Source organism: Dromiciops gliroides, chromosome 3, assembly GCF_019393635.1.
Source record: "Dromiciops gliroides isolate mDroGli1 chromosome 3, mDroGli1.pri, whole genome shotgun sequence".
NCBI classification, from domain to species: Eukaryota; Metazoa; Chordata; class Mammalia; order Microbiotheria; family Microbiotheriidae; genus Dromiciops; species Dromiciops gliroides.
Genome location: NC_057863.1, coordinates 474,013,737 through 474,029,365, shown reverse-complemented (window position 1 = coordinate 474,029,365; position 15,629 = coordinate 474,013,737). Strand labels below are relative to the sequence as shown.

Genomic DNA, 15,629 nt, shown 5'->3' with positions numbered 1-15,629 from the left:
ATTTAGCCATTCTCTAATAGCAAATTTTCTTTATTTGGGCTCATGAAGTCTTTTACATTACTTTAGTACTTGAGGTTAGAATATTTCCCAGCAGTTGCATCGTGTATTTGTGAAGTTGATTTTCTTAAAATGCTACAACAACAAATGTAGGACTTTTTACTTATCTCTATTAAATTTAATCTTTGCTAACTCTGCCCATGTTTCTAGCCTGTTAAAATGGTTTTGGATCCTATTCTGTTATCCATGATAGCTATGTCTCTCAGGTTTAGATTATCTACAAATTTGATAAGGATGATATCTGTGTCTTCATCTAAGTCAAAAACACATTCTTGATCTTCATTGTTGTTAATTCTACAACATGAGGAGCAATAATAAAATTAATGACCTCAGACACCATATAAAAGGTAAAATTCTAGATAATAGGATATCTTAAAGGGAAAATAATTATAAATATGTGATTTATGACTTTAATATATTATCTATGGAAGTAAATACCTTATTTAAAAGCAAAAAATAGATAAAAGGGGTGGCAGAGTAACACTGTACAAGCAAGAACATATATGCACAAGACACATGTGCACTACACTTGGAAAATATAGTGGAGAAAAGTTGGGTAAGAACAAATGGAGAGAGAACTGAAGTTATATTGTGGTATGAGTCTACTATAGACATTCTAGCCAGAAGGAGCAAAGGAATGATGACTCTGAAACAGATTATAAATGAGACATAAGGGCAGGAGTTAATGGTAATGGAAGAATTCAAATATCTAGACACCCACTGGAGTTCTCTCCAAAAGAAAAGAAAAAAAAGTTTATAAGAAATTTGTGAGTTGCTTTAATGATAAATTTATTTTTCAAAAGTTAGAGGAATTAATAGAATGAACTTTTAAAACTGATTATGACTGAGTAGGAGGAACTGGTCACTAAAGAAGAAATAATGGGTGAAAGAAACCATTCCATCTTTGGAATATGCTTTCTGCTTTCTACCTTCTCATACGGCTTAGTGGGGATGCTTCTTTCTCTTATCAATTGAGTTTGAGTAATTAATTAAGACTAATTCCTCTTCCTTTGTACCACTGGCATAGCACAATTACATATGTAGGTACTTAATAAATGCATCTTGAGTGAATGAACTACCCAACATGTTGTATCTAATTCCCCAAGTTCTGTTTAGTTAGTGTACATATGAAGTTAGGTCAAGAACAAAAGGCCAGTCTAACAGTCTGCCTCAGATTCCTTCTCATATTAAGTATAATATTTGAAAGGAACAAAAATCCTGACTTTTTTTTGCTATATTTTAGCCATAGACAAATATACTCTCATACTGGAAATTAGGTAGTGCAACCCTTATGAACCCAAATTTGTAGATGATGAAAAGTGAATCTCAGAAATTTTGGGACAAACTTGTCATCACTAACAGAGTCAGGTCTCCCCTATTTCCTAATCTTAATTTGGCTCTACAGGCTCTCTCTACTGTGTTTCCGCTAAAACATTCCCTTCCTCGGGGGTTTCTCAGGACAGGGACCCCCCCCCCTCCCCATACACACACTTAGTAGGACTGTTATTCAAGGGGAAGATGAGGGAGGGAGTTTGCAGAACTAAACTCCCAGGGTAAAAGTAAGAGGTAGAGAAGGAAAAACCACAGATAGAATGGCAAGGCTTATTACCACTGAAAAGAAAAAAAAATGGATTTTACCCTGATGCCAAGACTACCTGTGACCATGAAAAATAATAGCCTTCCAAGATTCTTATTCATGACTTCGTTTGCTATCAGGCTTCCTCACCACTCAACCTTTTAAGCCATCACTGCCAAATGACCCCTTTCTATTATAATTAATATAGTACTTTATTCAATTGGTATTTTCTTTGTTAATTTTGGAAAGCCTATGGGAAGATAGGCACACTAATATGATGTACCTGAATATGTGAATTGGTCCAACTATTCTGGAAAACAATTTGGATTTCTGCAAGAAAAGTCATTAAACTATTTATACCTTTTGATTCAGTGACCACTAGGCATATATTCTGAGAAAGTCAAAGAAAGAAAAAAAAAGGTCCTATGAGTACCAAAATATTCATAGCAACACTTTTTTTTTTGTAGTAAGGGATAAACAGGGAACCCATTTATGGGGGAATATCTAATAGAGTTAAAATGAGAAGTGAAACTGATAAATGAGGGGGAAAAACTGTAGCAAGTGTCTATAATGAAGCAATTTTCAAATATTTGAATGACTATTATATGGAAGAAGGGGTAGATTTGTTTTGCTTGACTACAGGATAGAAATAGGAATAATGGGTTGAAGTGGCTGAAGCCAATTCTGGTTTGATATTAGAAAAAGATCTTTTTCATAATTAGCTCTTCAAAAGTGGAATTGACTCCCTTGGGAGGTGGTGGTTTCCCCTGTACTGGAGGTCTTCAAGAAAAATTTTGATGACTGCTTGTTGTATGTTGTAGAAGAGATTGAACCAGATAGCTTCTATAATCCATTCCAACTTGGACATTCTGTGATTCATGCCTTGTAGAGACTTCTTATAAATCATCTTTCACATCAATCTCTTTCTCTCTCCTAATGTGGCTGCTTTCCTCATTCAGGACTTCATTATTTCTCATCTTGACTTTTTTTTAAGTGAGGCAATTGGGGTTAAGTGACTTGCCCAGGGTCACACAGCTAGTAAGTGTTAAGTGTCTGAGGCCGAGTTTGAACTCAGGTACTCCTGAATCCAGGGCTGGTGCTCTATCCACTGTGCCACCTAGCTGCCCCTCATCTTGACGTTTATAATGTTCTCCTAATTGGTGTCCCTTATACCAGTCTCTCCCCTCTCAAATCTATCTTCCCCATAGCTGCTAAAAACACTCTCCCTCAAGTATAGGGTCTGATCTTGGAAGTTAGGAAGATCTGAGTTTCAATGCTGCCTCTAGATATGAGCTGTGTCATTCTGGGAACATAAACTCTTGGTGATTCACGTTCCTCATCTGTAAAATGAAGGGTCTGGACTTGATGGCCTCAAAAATGCCTTTCAGCTCTAACGGTATGATCCTATTAATATGCCAGTCCCTAGATCAAAAATCTTCAGTGGCTCCTATTATTTCTATAATGAGATAGAGACTCCTCAGCCTGGAATTCAAGTCCTCTAACAGGGTGGCTCTAACCTGCTTTGTGTTGTTTTACCTTACTCCTCTTTTGGAGAGAAGGGCTCCAGGGGGGCAGGGGATACTGAGGAGGTGTGAGTTTCGGAGTTGATTTCATCAAGTCTAGACTTTGACAGTACTAGCTGTGTAACCATGGGGCAAGTCACTTTACCCAACAATCCCCTGAGCTTTTAAATTAAAGATAAGTAGCTGAGGGCAGCTAGGTGGTGCAGTGGATAAAGCACCTGTCCTGGATTCAGGAGGACCTGAGTTTAGATCCGGCCTCAGACATTCAACACTTACTAGCTGTGTGACCCTGGGCAAGTCACTTAACCCTCACTGCCCTGCAAAAAAAAAGAAAAGAAAAAGAAAAGAAAGAAATACAGAAAAGAATAAAAAAGGAAAAAAAAGATAAGTAGCTGATCTGCACCAGTGGAAGGATTTTCCATTCTAGGATTCCCTACACAAATTAAATCACAATTAGGGACCTAAGTATATACATACATATGCATACAAATACATATATATATATATATATACATATATATATATATACACACATATATTAGAGTATTAGGGTTGAAGATGGATGTAGTAGATAGTTTAATATTTCTTTTCTTAATGTTGTTCTCCATCTGGACTTAAAACATACATAAACTTTCTGCCTAGGTGTAGGTGGCAACATCTATACTATTGTTTTGCTAGCTTTGTTCTGGAAACAAATGAGGGTGGGGATGAGAGTCCTAGAAGAAAAGAACTATATTTAGAAATATTCTCTAAACTTAAAGCATAAAAAAGAAACTAGTTATTTTAATGATGCCTAAAGTCTAACTCAATTTGTGAAATGCCCCCACTTCCATGCCATAATGAAACATTGGAATAGGGGCTCAACCTTTTTTCTGCCATTGACCCCCCCTGACTTTGGAAGTCTAGAGAAGCCTCTTCAGAATTATGTTGTTAAATGCATAAAATAAGATAAATAGGATTAAAAATTTTAGCCAATAATACTGAAATATAGTTATAAAATATATTTTAAAAACAGGTTCATAAACCCCAGGTTCAAAATCTAGAATAAGACTCCTGGCACCCTAGAAGAATGCAGTTTTATACACAAATATTAAACATCATCATTCTTCTCATCATTTCATTCTCATCTAGCTTTGTTTTGCAGAAGTCATCAACATCACTTCTCCTGAACGTTCCTCCCTATGGAGGAATAGTGTTTATAAATGAAGGCTGCCTGGGACAGCCATGAAATCTTTCTCTTCCTCTCTTGTAACTAAGGCCATGACTATTAAGGATGGTCCAGGGGTAGCTTCCTTCTTGGTAGCTGGCACTTGCTGTGGATATGCTGGAGTAGTGGGATTGCTGCTGGCACGTGTTTAAAAAGAAATTCATTCCCCTGCTTCAAAATCCTAAATCCCATATTCAGGCAGTATTAACTGAGGCTCAGGCACTGGATCTTGAATGACTTGTTCTCATAATCTCAGCAAGCTCCACAGGCATTCTCCTTAGTTCTGATGAATACTGAAATGTATTTTCTGATTGCAAGCCCCATATCTCTCCACGTTGCAGTTTCAAAATGGTCCTGGTGTGTTGCTTCTTCTATGGCAGGGCTACTTATTATATAATAATATAGAGTCAGATACATATGAAGGAGAGGTAGAATTGATACTCAATGATTCCTTGACAATAATATGAAATGGAATGTAACATTTTGCACTCTGTTCTTCTGTTTTTAAACTTGACTCGATACCAGAGGTACTCTTAATATGCTTTCCCTTGTCTCTCTAATCAGAGAACATAGATCTCAAACCTAATTACATGCAGCTAGATAGTTCTAGTATGTTTATTTATTCATGCTTTTATTGGATATATTCATTTCCAATAGCTTTTGGGTGTCATTATAGATGTAATAATAACCCCATGGTGTTAGTAAAATTGCTGCTTTTTGCCTAGGATAATTCTGCTTCTAGATATAATGTATTCCCTGAACTAATCCACAATGATTTTGGCCACATAAACTAACCTAGGTATATTAAGACCTTAAAGCATTACCCATTTTTAGAGGTTTTAAAAACATATCCTTTTAACCTGAGTGCTTTGGTTAAAATGGGATGACATTATTTGGCTCAGAGGATAAGAACTAGGTCTGTCCTAATCATTCACTGTATGCAGCTAACTGGTAACCAACCAGTAGGCTACTGATGCTTTCCTGGGAAAGTCAGGGAATGCCAACATATTTACAATAACTTTATCAGCACTTCTAAGTCTCTTGTCTGGAGCTCCACTGGGTAAGCAAATTTTATTTGCCTTTGTTCTCTGATTTCTTTTGTGTGTTTTTTCTGAGTATGGCACCTAACCTTATTATTCAACTGAAAATGTTCTCTCCAAAGTTACTAATGATCTAACTGCCAAATCTAACAGGCTGTTCTCAATTTTCATTCTTCTTGACCTCTCTGCAGGCTTTGACACTGTGGATCATCTCCTTCATACTGTCTTCTCTCTAGGTTTTCATAACACTATTCTCTCCTGGATCTACTCCTACCTTTCTGACTATTCCTTCCCAATTTCATTTGCTGGATCTTTATCCAGATCGTGCCCGCTAACCATAAGTGTCCCACACGGTTCTTTTATGGGACTTGTTCCCTTCTCCCTTTATACCATTTTACTTCTTGTTGTTTGTCCGTTCTCAAAGAGGATCATGCCATTGGGAAAGTGATATCTTCATGCTCATTTCATCCTCTAAATGGTGGAGGAACCAACAAGGGGAAACTATGCTGGGGGTTCTGGGGCAGAAATCATAGGAACCCTGGAGGGCAGTGACCACTTTATTAAGATTTTGTGACTAAGAAGGACAGGAAATCTGGGTATGGTTTGATATGTCGCTTAGATTTTTGGAAATATGGTCATATAAAATAGTATCAGGAGTGCTAAAGCTTAGAATGAGCTGAGGTTGGTAAAAGACAATAAGGACAATAAAAAAGATTTTTTAAGTTACAGTGGGAGGAAAAGGAGAGAAAAGTTGGGAGGGTCAGCTAAAAAAATGAACAATAATAGTTGGATGCCAAAAGATATTAAAAGACTAGAGCAGTAGAATGAATCTATCAAGATAGAATTCAATATAGATAAATGAAAAGTCTTATACTTGAGTATTTAAAACAGTCAACTTCACAAGATAAAATGAGGAAGGCATGATTAGACAGTGGTTATTATGAAAAAGATCTGGGGTTTTAGTGGCGTATAGGCTTACTATCAGTCAGCAGTATGATGTGGTAGCCAAAAAACAAAAGTGATTTTGAGCTACACTCAAAGAGATACAATTTCCAGGAATACAGAAATGATAATGCCAAGACACTCTGTGCCTTCATTAAGTCTTATGTGGGGTATCATTTTCATTTTGGAGCATCATGATATAAGAAAGACATGGATTATATGGAGAGTGTCTAGAAAAGGGCAACGAAAATGCTAATATCCTTGAGGGCCTTGAGTCCATGCCATGTAAGAAATACTTGAAAGAACTGGAGAGGTTTAACCTAGAGAAGAGTAAATTTAGGGGTCACATGATAGCTTTGTGAAGGAAAGATTCAACTTGCTCTGTATGGTCCCAGTAAGTGTCTGATGCTGGATTTGAACTCAGGTCTTCCTAATTCCAGGCCTGACACTCTGTTCACTGTGTCTTCCATGTCAGGAAAAACTTCCTAATAATTATCACTGCCCCAGAGTGGAATGGGTTGCCTCAAGAGGTGGTGGACTTTTCATATATAGAGGTCTTCAAGCAGAAGCTGTATCATCACCCGCCATGTATGTCAGTGTGGATTGAACCAGATAACTGCAGAGCTCCTTTTCAACTTTCTAATCTATGATTGAGTATGATTTTGCTTTATGAAAATATATCAAACTATGATTATTATTATCATTTATATAGTTTTTTAGTTATAAAGCCCTTTCCTACCTGTGTGTAGGAAATGCAAGTATGTCCATTGAACAGAAGACGAAAGGGAGGCTTAAATAGGCTAAATTATTTCCTCAGAGTCACACAACTAGTACGTATTCGAGTCAGGATATGAACCCAGCTTTCTTGACTCCAAGGCTATCATACCTTCCTCTACACTGTGCCGATAAACATATATTCTCTATCTCATTCTATATTTGTCTTTGTCCTTCTCTTCTCAATATACGTTTTTCCCTTGGCAATTTCATTCAATCCAAGGACATCAATTACCATCTCTATGCTGATGGTTCCCAAATATGTGTCTTCTTGGTTGACTTCCATGCTTTATATCCATATTTTCAATTGCCTATAGAACCTAAATATCAAACTCAACAGGTCCAAGTTTTATGTCATTGCTCATTACCTTTTTCTGTAAGCCTTTTCTACCTTCTAAATTCACTATTTTTGTCCCTGTTGTCACCTTTCACTTTTGTAATTTTGAAATTATAGCACAATGCCTTGTGTATAGTAAGTGCTTAGTAAATTCAAGACAATTCTACAAACACTTATAAAGCCCCTGTTATATGCCAGACACTGTGCTAAGCTCTGGAGATATAAAGAAGGGAGGGGGGGATAGTCCTAGCTCTCAAGGAGCTCACAGTCTAATGGGGGAGAACACATAAAACAACTATGTACAAATAAGATTTATAGAGGATAAATTGGAGATAATCAACAGAGGGAAAGCACTAAGATTAAGGAGGACCAGGAAAGGTTTCTTGCAGATGGTGGGTCTTTAGTTGAGACTTGGAGGAAACCTAAGAAGCCAGGAGGTAGATATGAAGGAAAGCATTCTAGGCATGGAAGACAACCAGTGAAAATGGCTGAAGTTGGGAAATGTAAGTTGGATATTGAATGGTCAAATTGAGTCTTTGACTTCTTTTCTTCACCTCTCCTCTCATATTAAACAACTTACAAGGTCCTGTTGATTCAGTTTCCATGACATCTCTCAGACTCATCCCCTTCTTTCTATTTTCACTTTTACTACGCTTGAATCAGCTCCTGTCTGTTTCATACTTCTACAAGACTGAAGCTGCTCCTCAAGGACAAGGACTGGATCCGATCTAAACTTTACATCTTGAACCTCTTTACATCTGGTATGGTATTCTACACACAGTAGGTGCTTAACAAAAGTTTGCTGTTGTGTCATATTACAAAATCTTCATCTACTGGACTTATGGAATAATGTTGCCAAAACCTTTTCATGCCCTGTTGGATTTTCACAACCATACGTGTAAATTACTTGCCACTGGGTTTGTCCAAAAGTTTCATGAATTAAGTCAAAAAGCTGTTTTGCTTTTAAGGCCTGGAGTTTCATTTGCCTTAACTCCCTTTTTTATAAATCAGCATATACTACATTTCAAGTGAAAAAGAATTGGATTGTGAGATTTTTAACATTTAACAAAATATTTTGGAGGCTAATTCATTCAACTTTGAAAAAAACACCTTTCTGGATCTTATGACTTCAAAGTACTACAAATATTTTACCTATTTTGTTATGTCTCCCAAAAGAAGACATCACTTTACTTGATACTTGGTCTGTCTGAGAAAGCCTGTTTTCTCCTTCACCACATCTCCCACTATAAAATCTAAGTACGCATTTCCCAATTTCTTTTTCACCCAAGAAGTACAGAATATCTGAGATCCTAATCCAAATCAAAGTTCACTTTTTCGGGTGATTTACATTTACCAAGCAATGATTATGAGACTATAAGCTTCTTGAAGACAGTGACTATGCTATTTCTCATCTTTGTAGTTCTAATACCCTTTGGGACAATTCCTTATGTTTATTTAATTTATGTTTGTTGAATTGAATTGAACAGACCATATTTAATAAATTCAAAGGAATCTTACCTGCTGTTTTCGCCTCTTGAAAGAAGGAGTATGAGAAGGGGAAGAGCCAGCACTGAGAGCTTCTTCAATATCTAAATTTAGTTGCTCTAACTTCTTCATGACATAGGCCATAGAATCTGACCACTCTGAGTCCTTGGGTTGTCTCTAAGAAACAAGGAAAACCAGAGAGAATACATGAAATCTAAAAATATTAACACTGCAAAGTTAAAGTTTGTTTCAAATTTACATGTCTGGAGGAGAGAGAAAGAACACTATTGAATCAAAACCCAAAGATCTTCATTGCACCAAGTAACACTTTTCTGTGTTTTTTTAAACTAAGAAATTGCTTGATTATCTTGAGTCAAAATATGAAACTGCGATTTATTCCTAGCTCTAGAACATCTGTGGATGCATTATTATCATAATAATATTGATTTTCCACAAAAAGCAATCACTAAGATGAATATTGTATGAGTCTTGGTTTCAACATTATCCCTCTCCTCTGGCTATATTTGTTGAAAGCCATCTTCTCATCCTAATAAAGCATATGATTTGGCTTCACTGTGTGCTTCCTTACTTCATGGGTATGTAACCCCTATGAAAGTCAGCAGAAATTCTGCCAAAGCAAGAAATGCAGGATCCAGGTCCCACATCTTATGAAGCTATTTATATGATCATGTCTTCCTTAAAAATACATATAAGTTTTAGTCAGCTGAATTCTCTTTTACTAAACATATGTTATACACTCCAGAGCATTCCAAAACTTCATGTGAGAGTTATTTCCGTGAATGGTTTTCGTTGTGTCTTGCAACTTCAAAATCATGACATCTGAGAAAGCTAAATATATCATTTTTCATAACGAATAGTTGACATTTCAAAGTGTCCATGACTTTTGCATGCACAAGACCTTAATTTGCATTTGCAAAGTAGGCAAGTATGCATTCAATTGTCAGATGTGTGTATACACAAATAGGTCTCAGCCTTACCAATTCTGGTAGCCCAGAAAATATGACCTTATATATATTACAATAAATCACCACATCAAATAAAATGAAGAGAAGAAAGACATAATTAGAAAAGCAAAGATTCTCTCTTCCAACGCTCTGAGGAGATGACAGTATTTTGGATATTTTTTGAAAGCATCTCTTCACATTTATTTTGGGTGGTATTTTACATAGTATTTTTAATTTGTGGAGAACAAATGGTACTTATTCGTAGAGCTAGTTTTTAGAAATTAAATATTACCAGTGAATAATGAGCATATGATGGGTTTGAGAGGGGTTAATTAATATTTTCATATGAACTGACTGCCTACTATGTGTCTCACAATAAGCAAGGCATGATAGAGGATCTAAAGTGAGACATAAGATACAGTTTCTGCCTTCAGTATTATTCCAGAATCTTTTTACAGAGATGAACCTGAAAGGAGGTAAAGACTATGGAGCCAGGGACATGATCGAGGTATTGATTCCTCTACATGCCTGCTTCTTCCCCCAATTTCTCCCCTTCAGGGTTTTCTCTTTGAAGAGAATTCAGAACAATGCATGTCTTCTCCCTTGAAGATGGAAGCCAAGATAGCAAGATCTCACCTCTCCCAACTTTGCCCCTTAAGCAGACTTGCCCTATTGAGTAATTAATCTCTACCACTAAGGAAAGTCTTATGCAAATTGGTTTTGAACATCTGATTATGTCATCACCACCACCACAACCACCACCATCATAACTACAATAATAATGATAATGGTTGGTTTTACACAGCACTTAAAAGATTTTCAAAGTACTTGACATACATTCTCTCATTTGAAACTTACAGAAAAAGTTCTGTGAGGTTGGTACTATGGCTGCCATTATCCATACTTTTACAGATGAGGAAACTGAGACTTTCAGAGAAGTGAAGTGATTTGCCTATGATCACATATAACTAAGTGTCAAGAATGGGATATGAATCCAGGTCTTCCTGATTCCAAATCCACAACCATTTCTACTGTTAAGAAACTTTTGATCTATTTGGAGGAAATAAATTTAGCAAGTAAAACAGTAAGACCACAATTAAGTAACAAATTATGAGATAATTATTATATAAGTCATTAAGAGATATGGTCAAAGAGACTCAGAGTGCACTAAAATAGTCAGTGAATGTTTCATGGAGGAAGTAGCTCTTAATTTGGATTTTAAAGAATTATTGTGATATGACTCAGCAAATAGGCAAGGAGTTGAAAAAGGGAAGCAATTTCAGGTGAGGCAAACACATGAGCAAAAGCTCAGAAAGGGCAACATTTAGAATATACAGTGGGAATTAGGTTCAATACAATACAACCTCATACCATATCACAAGTCACAAAAGGTTAAGAAATTTACCCAAGAGCTAGAGATGAAGATGATCTAGTAGACTGAGAATTCACTTGATTTGAACCACATTAAAAACTCATATGCTATAATAATTGAAGTTAGTCTTGGAAAAGGGGACTGTTTATCAAAGAAATGTTTAAGATGCAATGTGATATGTAGTTTCATGATGAATAATTAAAGAGCTCAATGCCAAATCATGTAAAACAAGTGACTACAGCCAAAAAAGGACATGCTACATATTGAAAGTTTTTTTTAAAGATGTAAAAATGTATAAGATTTATTGTACACATCAATAAATTTATATCATCTCATTAAATACTTCTGCTTTGAACTAATTTTTTCCTCTGGCTATTAAAAGTGAACAGATCAATGGGGGCTTGTGAACAATGGTTTTAATGGATGCAGGCCCAGAGAGTAATATAAATCTGGGATATCCATACTTGGTAACCCACTCTTTGAGTTTGGGAAAGTACCCTCATAATAAGGTATTAAACTTATACTACTTTCCTTACAAGGTTATTTTGAGGATCAAATGATATGATGTATATAAGGATTTTGTAAATAATAAAGTACAATATATTTCTGCATTATTATTGATACAATACACTTCTCTGCTCTGCCCTACTGCTTCCCTATAACAAGAATAGGAGAGTGGAGAGGAAAAAAGAGAGACCTAGCTTGTAGGCCTTTGCCTCAGGGCAGGCCCAACTGAAAAGCTTTGTCAAGTTTTTTCACAATTATGAACAATTATGGAAAGAGCCAAAGAGTGAAGGGAGTTTGGATTGATGGCATATGGAAACGCAGGTGAAGTGATGCAGGATGTGAACCCAACCAAGGAAATATTCATTTGACTATGTAGCCCAGTGTGCTAAGATTACTGGAATTTGGCTGACTCCTTGGGAGAGGCCTGCCCTGAAGTGACATCTGCTGCTGAGGTCGGGAGAAACCACTCTCCATAAGCAGTTTTTGAAGGACTCCCCCTTTTGGTAGAGGAAGATTAAACACTTGCTATGGGGAGCTCGCTGCCCTTCTGGAGTTATCTTTCCTCCTGGTGGCATGAGCAGCAGCAGCAGTGGCAGATGAATCCTTCAGGCCTGGCTGTAAGCTGTTCTTTCCATTGAAGCTACAAGCCCCAGGTGGTGAGTTAAAATATGAACTCTGCTCATTTTAGAGCTAGGAGGATTATCTGTATTTCTTTTCCCCATTCCCTTGTCTTTGATTTTATTAATTTGACCTTTACTGTTTACTTTATTCTCCTTAATAAAACCTGATTCATTTGTGGAACAGAGGCTGTTAGGCTCCTTTCTTATCGGTCTGGGAGAAATATCTAAAAAGGCAGTTTGGAGGGGAGGGAGCTTTGAACCTAAAGGTCCCTCATTATTTCTGGGACCCCAATGTTTTGGTGAGCCACCCAATTAACTCTCCACATATTAAGTTTGGCCCCTACACCAGTCACTGAGCAAAGTTTAAATGCAGTTAGGGGGAGGGGAGAGAGGGTTTTGGTGCAATTCAAGCTCTCTGACAATGTTAGAGCAGCAAATAAGGAAAAGATCTGGGACATATCTCATTGTAGGATCTAGCTGAGAACTTCAGACCTTACAAAATACTTTTCTTCCCGTGGTGAGGGGTTATGGTCATAGGGGTGGTATGCTTCTATTCAGATAATCACCTGAACTGAGTTTCTTTGAAGTGCCTACTTTTTTATTTGCTTGTAGAAAAAATGGGAGGGTTGAATCTGAGTGCCTAAATTTTATTTGAGTTCTTGGGGTTGGTTTGCCTAGAAAGAAAGGATTTGGGGCTGTGTGGAATTAGAGGAGTTACTAGTGCCCAGTTCTTGTAGTGGTTAATAAGATCACAGAAGCATAAATTTAGCGCTCAAAGTGACTCTAGAGATCATCCAGTCCAATCTCCTCATTTTCAGATGAGGAAACTAAGGCTGAGAGGAAATAAATGTCTTGTCCACAGTCACACAAGCAGTAAGTGGTAGAACTGGGATTTGAAAACAGATTTCTTGGACTCTAATCCATTGCTCTTTCCACTACACCATGTACTGAGTTGTATTCCCTTTTCTTTCTTCATGATTAGAAAACTATGTTTGGATATACCATGCTTGTGTGATGACACTCCATTAAAATGAAGCAGAGAAGACAAAGGAATAGTTTCCCAATGGGTGAATACTGAGCCAGAATCTTATTGGATAGATCTATACACACTTAAACCCTTAGAGTAGCAAAAGCAGCACTATCAATAACAAAAATGGTGAACCAAAGGGAGAGAGGTAGTCAGCTTTCTGAAATGCAGAAAGAACTGGGTGTTGCTCTAGAGTATCATCTGGTCCTGAGTGAAGCACATAATCACTGGAATGAACATGGGACTGATATTCCTTGACTCATCACTGACTAAGTTTAGATACTGGTAAGTAGTGTCTCCTGGTGATTATAACACCTTTGCTATCATTAATTTTTAACAATTGGAAGAATAATATTCCGTTCAAATAAGCAGAAATTATATTATGAAAGTTTTACCCTCCTTATTATACTTGACTTATTACTAATCTAGTTTGTATTCTTATTATCCTTTTATTTTTATTTTATACTTTTGTAAGAAAGATATTTCACACCTTCAATTCCAATTAAGGTAACTAATAAGATTCTCTAAGCCCTGATAGCTTTTTTTTTTCTTGGCAGGATATCAAGGTTAAGTGACTTGTCCAGGGTCATACAGCTAGTGAGTTTCAAGTGTCAGAAGCCAGATTTAAACTCAAGTTCTCCTGACTCCAAGGCTGGTGCTTTATCCACTGTACCACCTAGCTGCCTCCTGATAGCTTTATTAGGTGAGAGAATCAATTAAATGTTTGAACTAGGTATGAACAACTAGACACCCCCATTGAATCAATTGTTAACAACCAAGTGTATAAATAGTTGTGAAGAGTAAAGTGCTTTGAGCCGTAGGATGAAATCAGATGAAGAAATGGTATTTTAGGAAGATCCCTTGCCATATTTCACCTCCCTTTCACCTGGACTCTATCTCCTCTTTGACTGATTTATTGCCCCTCACCTCCACAATCAGTACTCTTTTCCCCACTAATTTTTAGCATCCCTACCTATAGTTTCCCCCCATTAGAATGTAAACTCTTTGAAAGCAGAAAATGTTTATTTGCTTGTACTTATAACCCTAGCACTTAGTACAGTCCCTGGCACATAGAAAGTGTATTATAAAATCTCTCTCTGTCTGTCTCTGTCTCTGTCTGTCTCTGTCTCTGTCTCTGTCTCTCTCTCACACACACAGACATTCCAGTAAGGAAATTCCAATTGCTTTGGGAGTCAAGCTTCAGAGTCACTTTTTTAAAAGTAGTTTTTTCTGTAGCAGAAAGCAGCAAAGTAGGGGTGCAGGAAGCCCAGAACAAGGGTCACATCCCCCTCTTCCACTGACCAGTTGGATTCCTCATGACTCATTAGACTGTGAGCTCCCAAGAGTAGGGACTGACTTTTGCTTTTCTTTCTCTCTCCAGTGCTTAGCACATAGAGTAGGAGCATCTTAAAGTGTTTTGGGTCTGATGTTCATAGTTATCACACTAATTTCTGTGCTATGCGTGTCCAGTGGTGGGAGTAACGTCTTTTACCAATGGCATACTACAGGTCAATACATGAACCATGGATGTGAAGTTCTTGTTTTATCTGTATCAAGGTCACTTTTAGAAGGTTCTCACAGATTCATAGACTCGATTTTGGGGTGGTTTTTTGGGGGGTTCATGTCCCTATGCAGCATTTCACCTGGGAAATCAGGATTTGACTTGTATATTCATATCTATAAAAAAGGTAAAGGGTTCTCAGCTTTCATTCAAGCACTTGGGCTAACAAGAAATTGAATATAGGACAAACTTTATTTAACCTGAAAAAAAGATAAAAAATTTGCCTGGGCCTATAAACAATAAAGACACTCTTTTTCCCTTCTTAGTGAACTTCTTGCCTTTCCCCAAAATGTATATAATCAGTCCTTCAGATTACATTATTAACATAGGATTAGAACTGCTCTCCTGTATAAAAGGAAAATTGATTCTTCCCAAACTCCTACCACCCAAACATTCACAATTCACATAACTCATAATGCCAATGAAGGGCAAAGTCCAGTTAGATTCCTCCACATCTCTCCTTTATTTATATTCCTTGGCTCTATCTCCTGGTTGGTCTGGGAACTCTTCCACTGGTCTGTCACTGACACTCTATTGCTACTGGTTTACACCTGCAGCACTTGGCTAGGCTTAAGAAATCCTCTTAGCTCACCTCTATTTCTGCCTGCTGCCAACTCTTGGGCTGCATGGTTTCTT

The 15,629-nt window shown here is 37.1% G+C and overlaps 1 protein-coding gene across 1 annotated transcript in view; it reads right to left on the bottom strand.

The window, feature by feature from the left end:
• STARD13 (StAR related lipid transfer domain containing 13) overlaps positions 1–15,629 on the bottom strand; it is a 681,455-nt gene that overhangs the window by 517,253 nt on the left and 148,573 nt on the right. Inside the window, exon 3 of the mRNA XM_043992799.1 lies at positions 8,975–9,118. Coding sequence (XP_043848734.1) covers positions 8,975–9,118 — 144 coding nt within the window. The remainder of the gene's footprint in view (positions 1–8,974; positions 9,119–15,629) is intronic.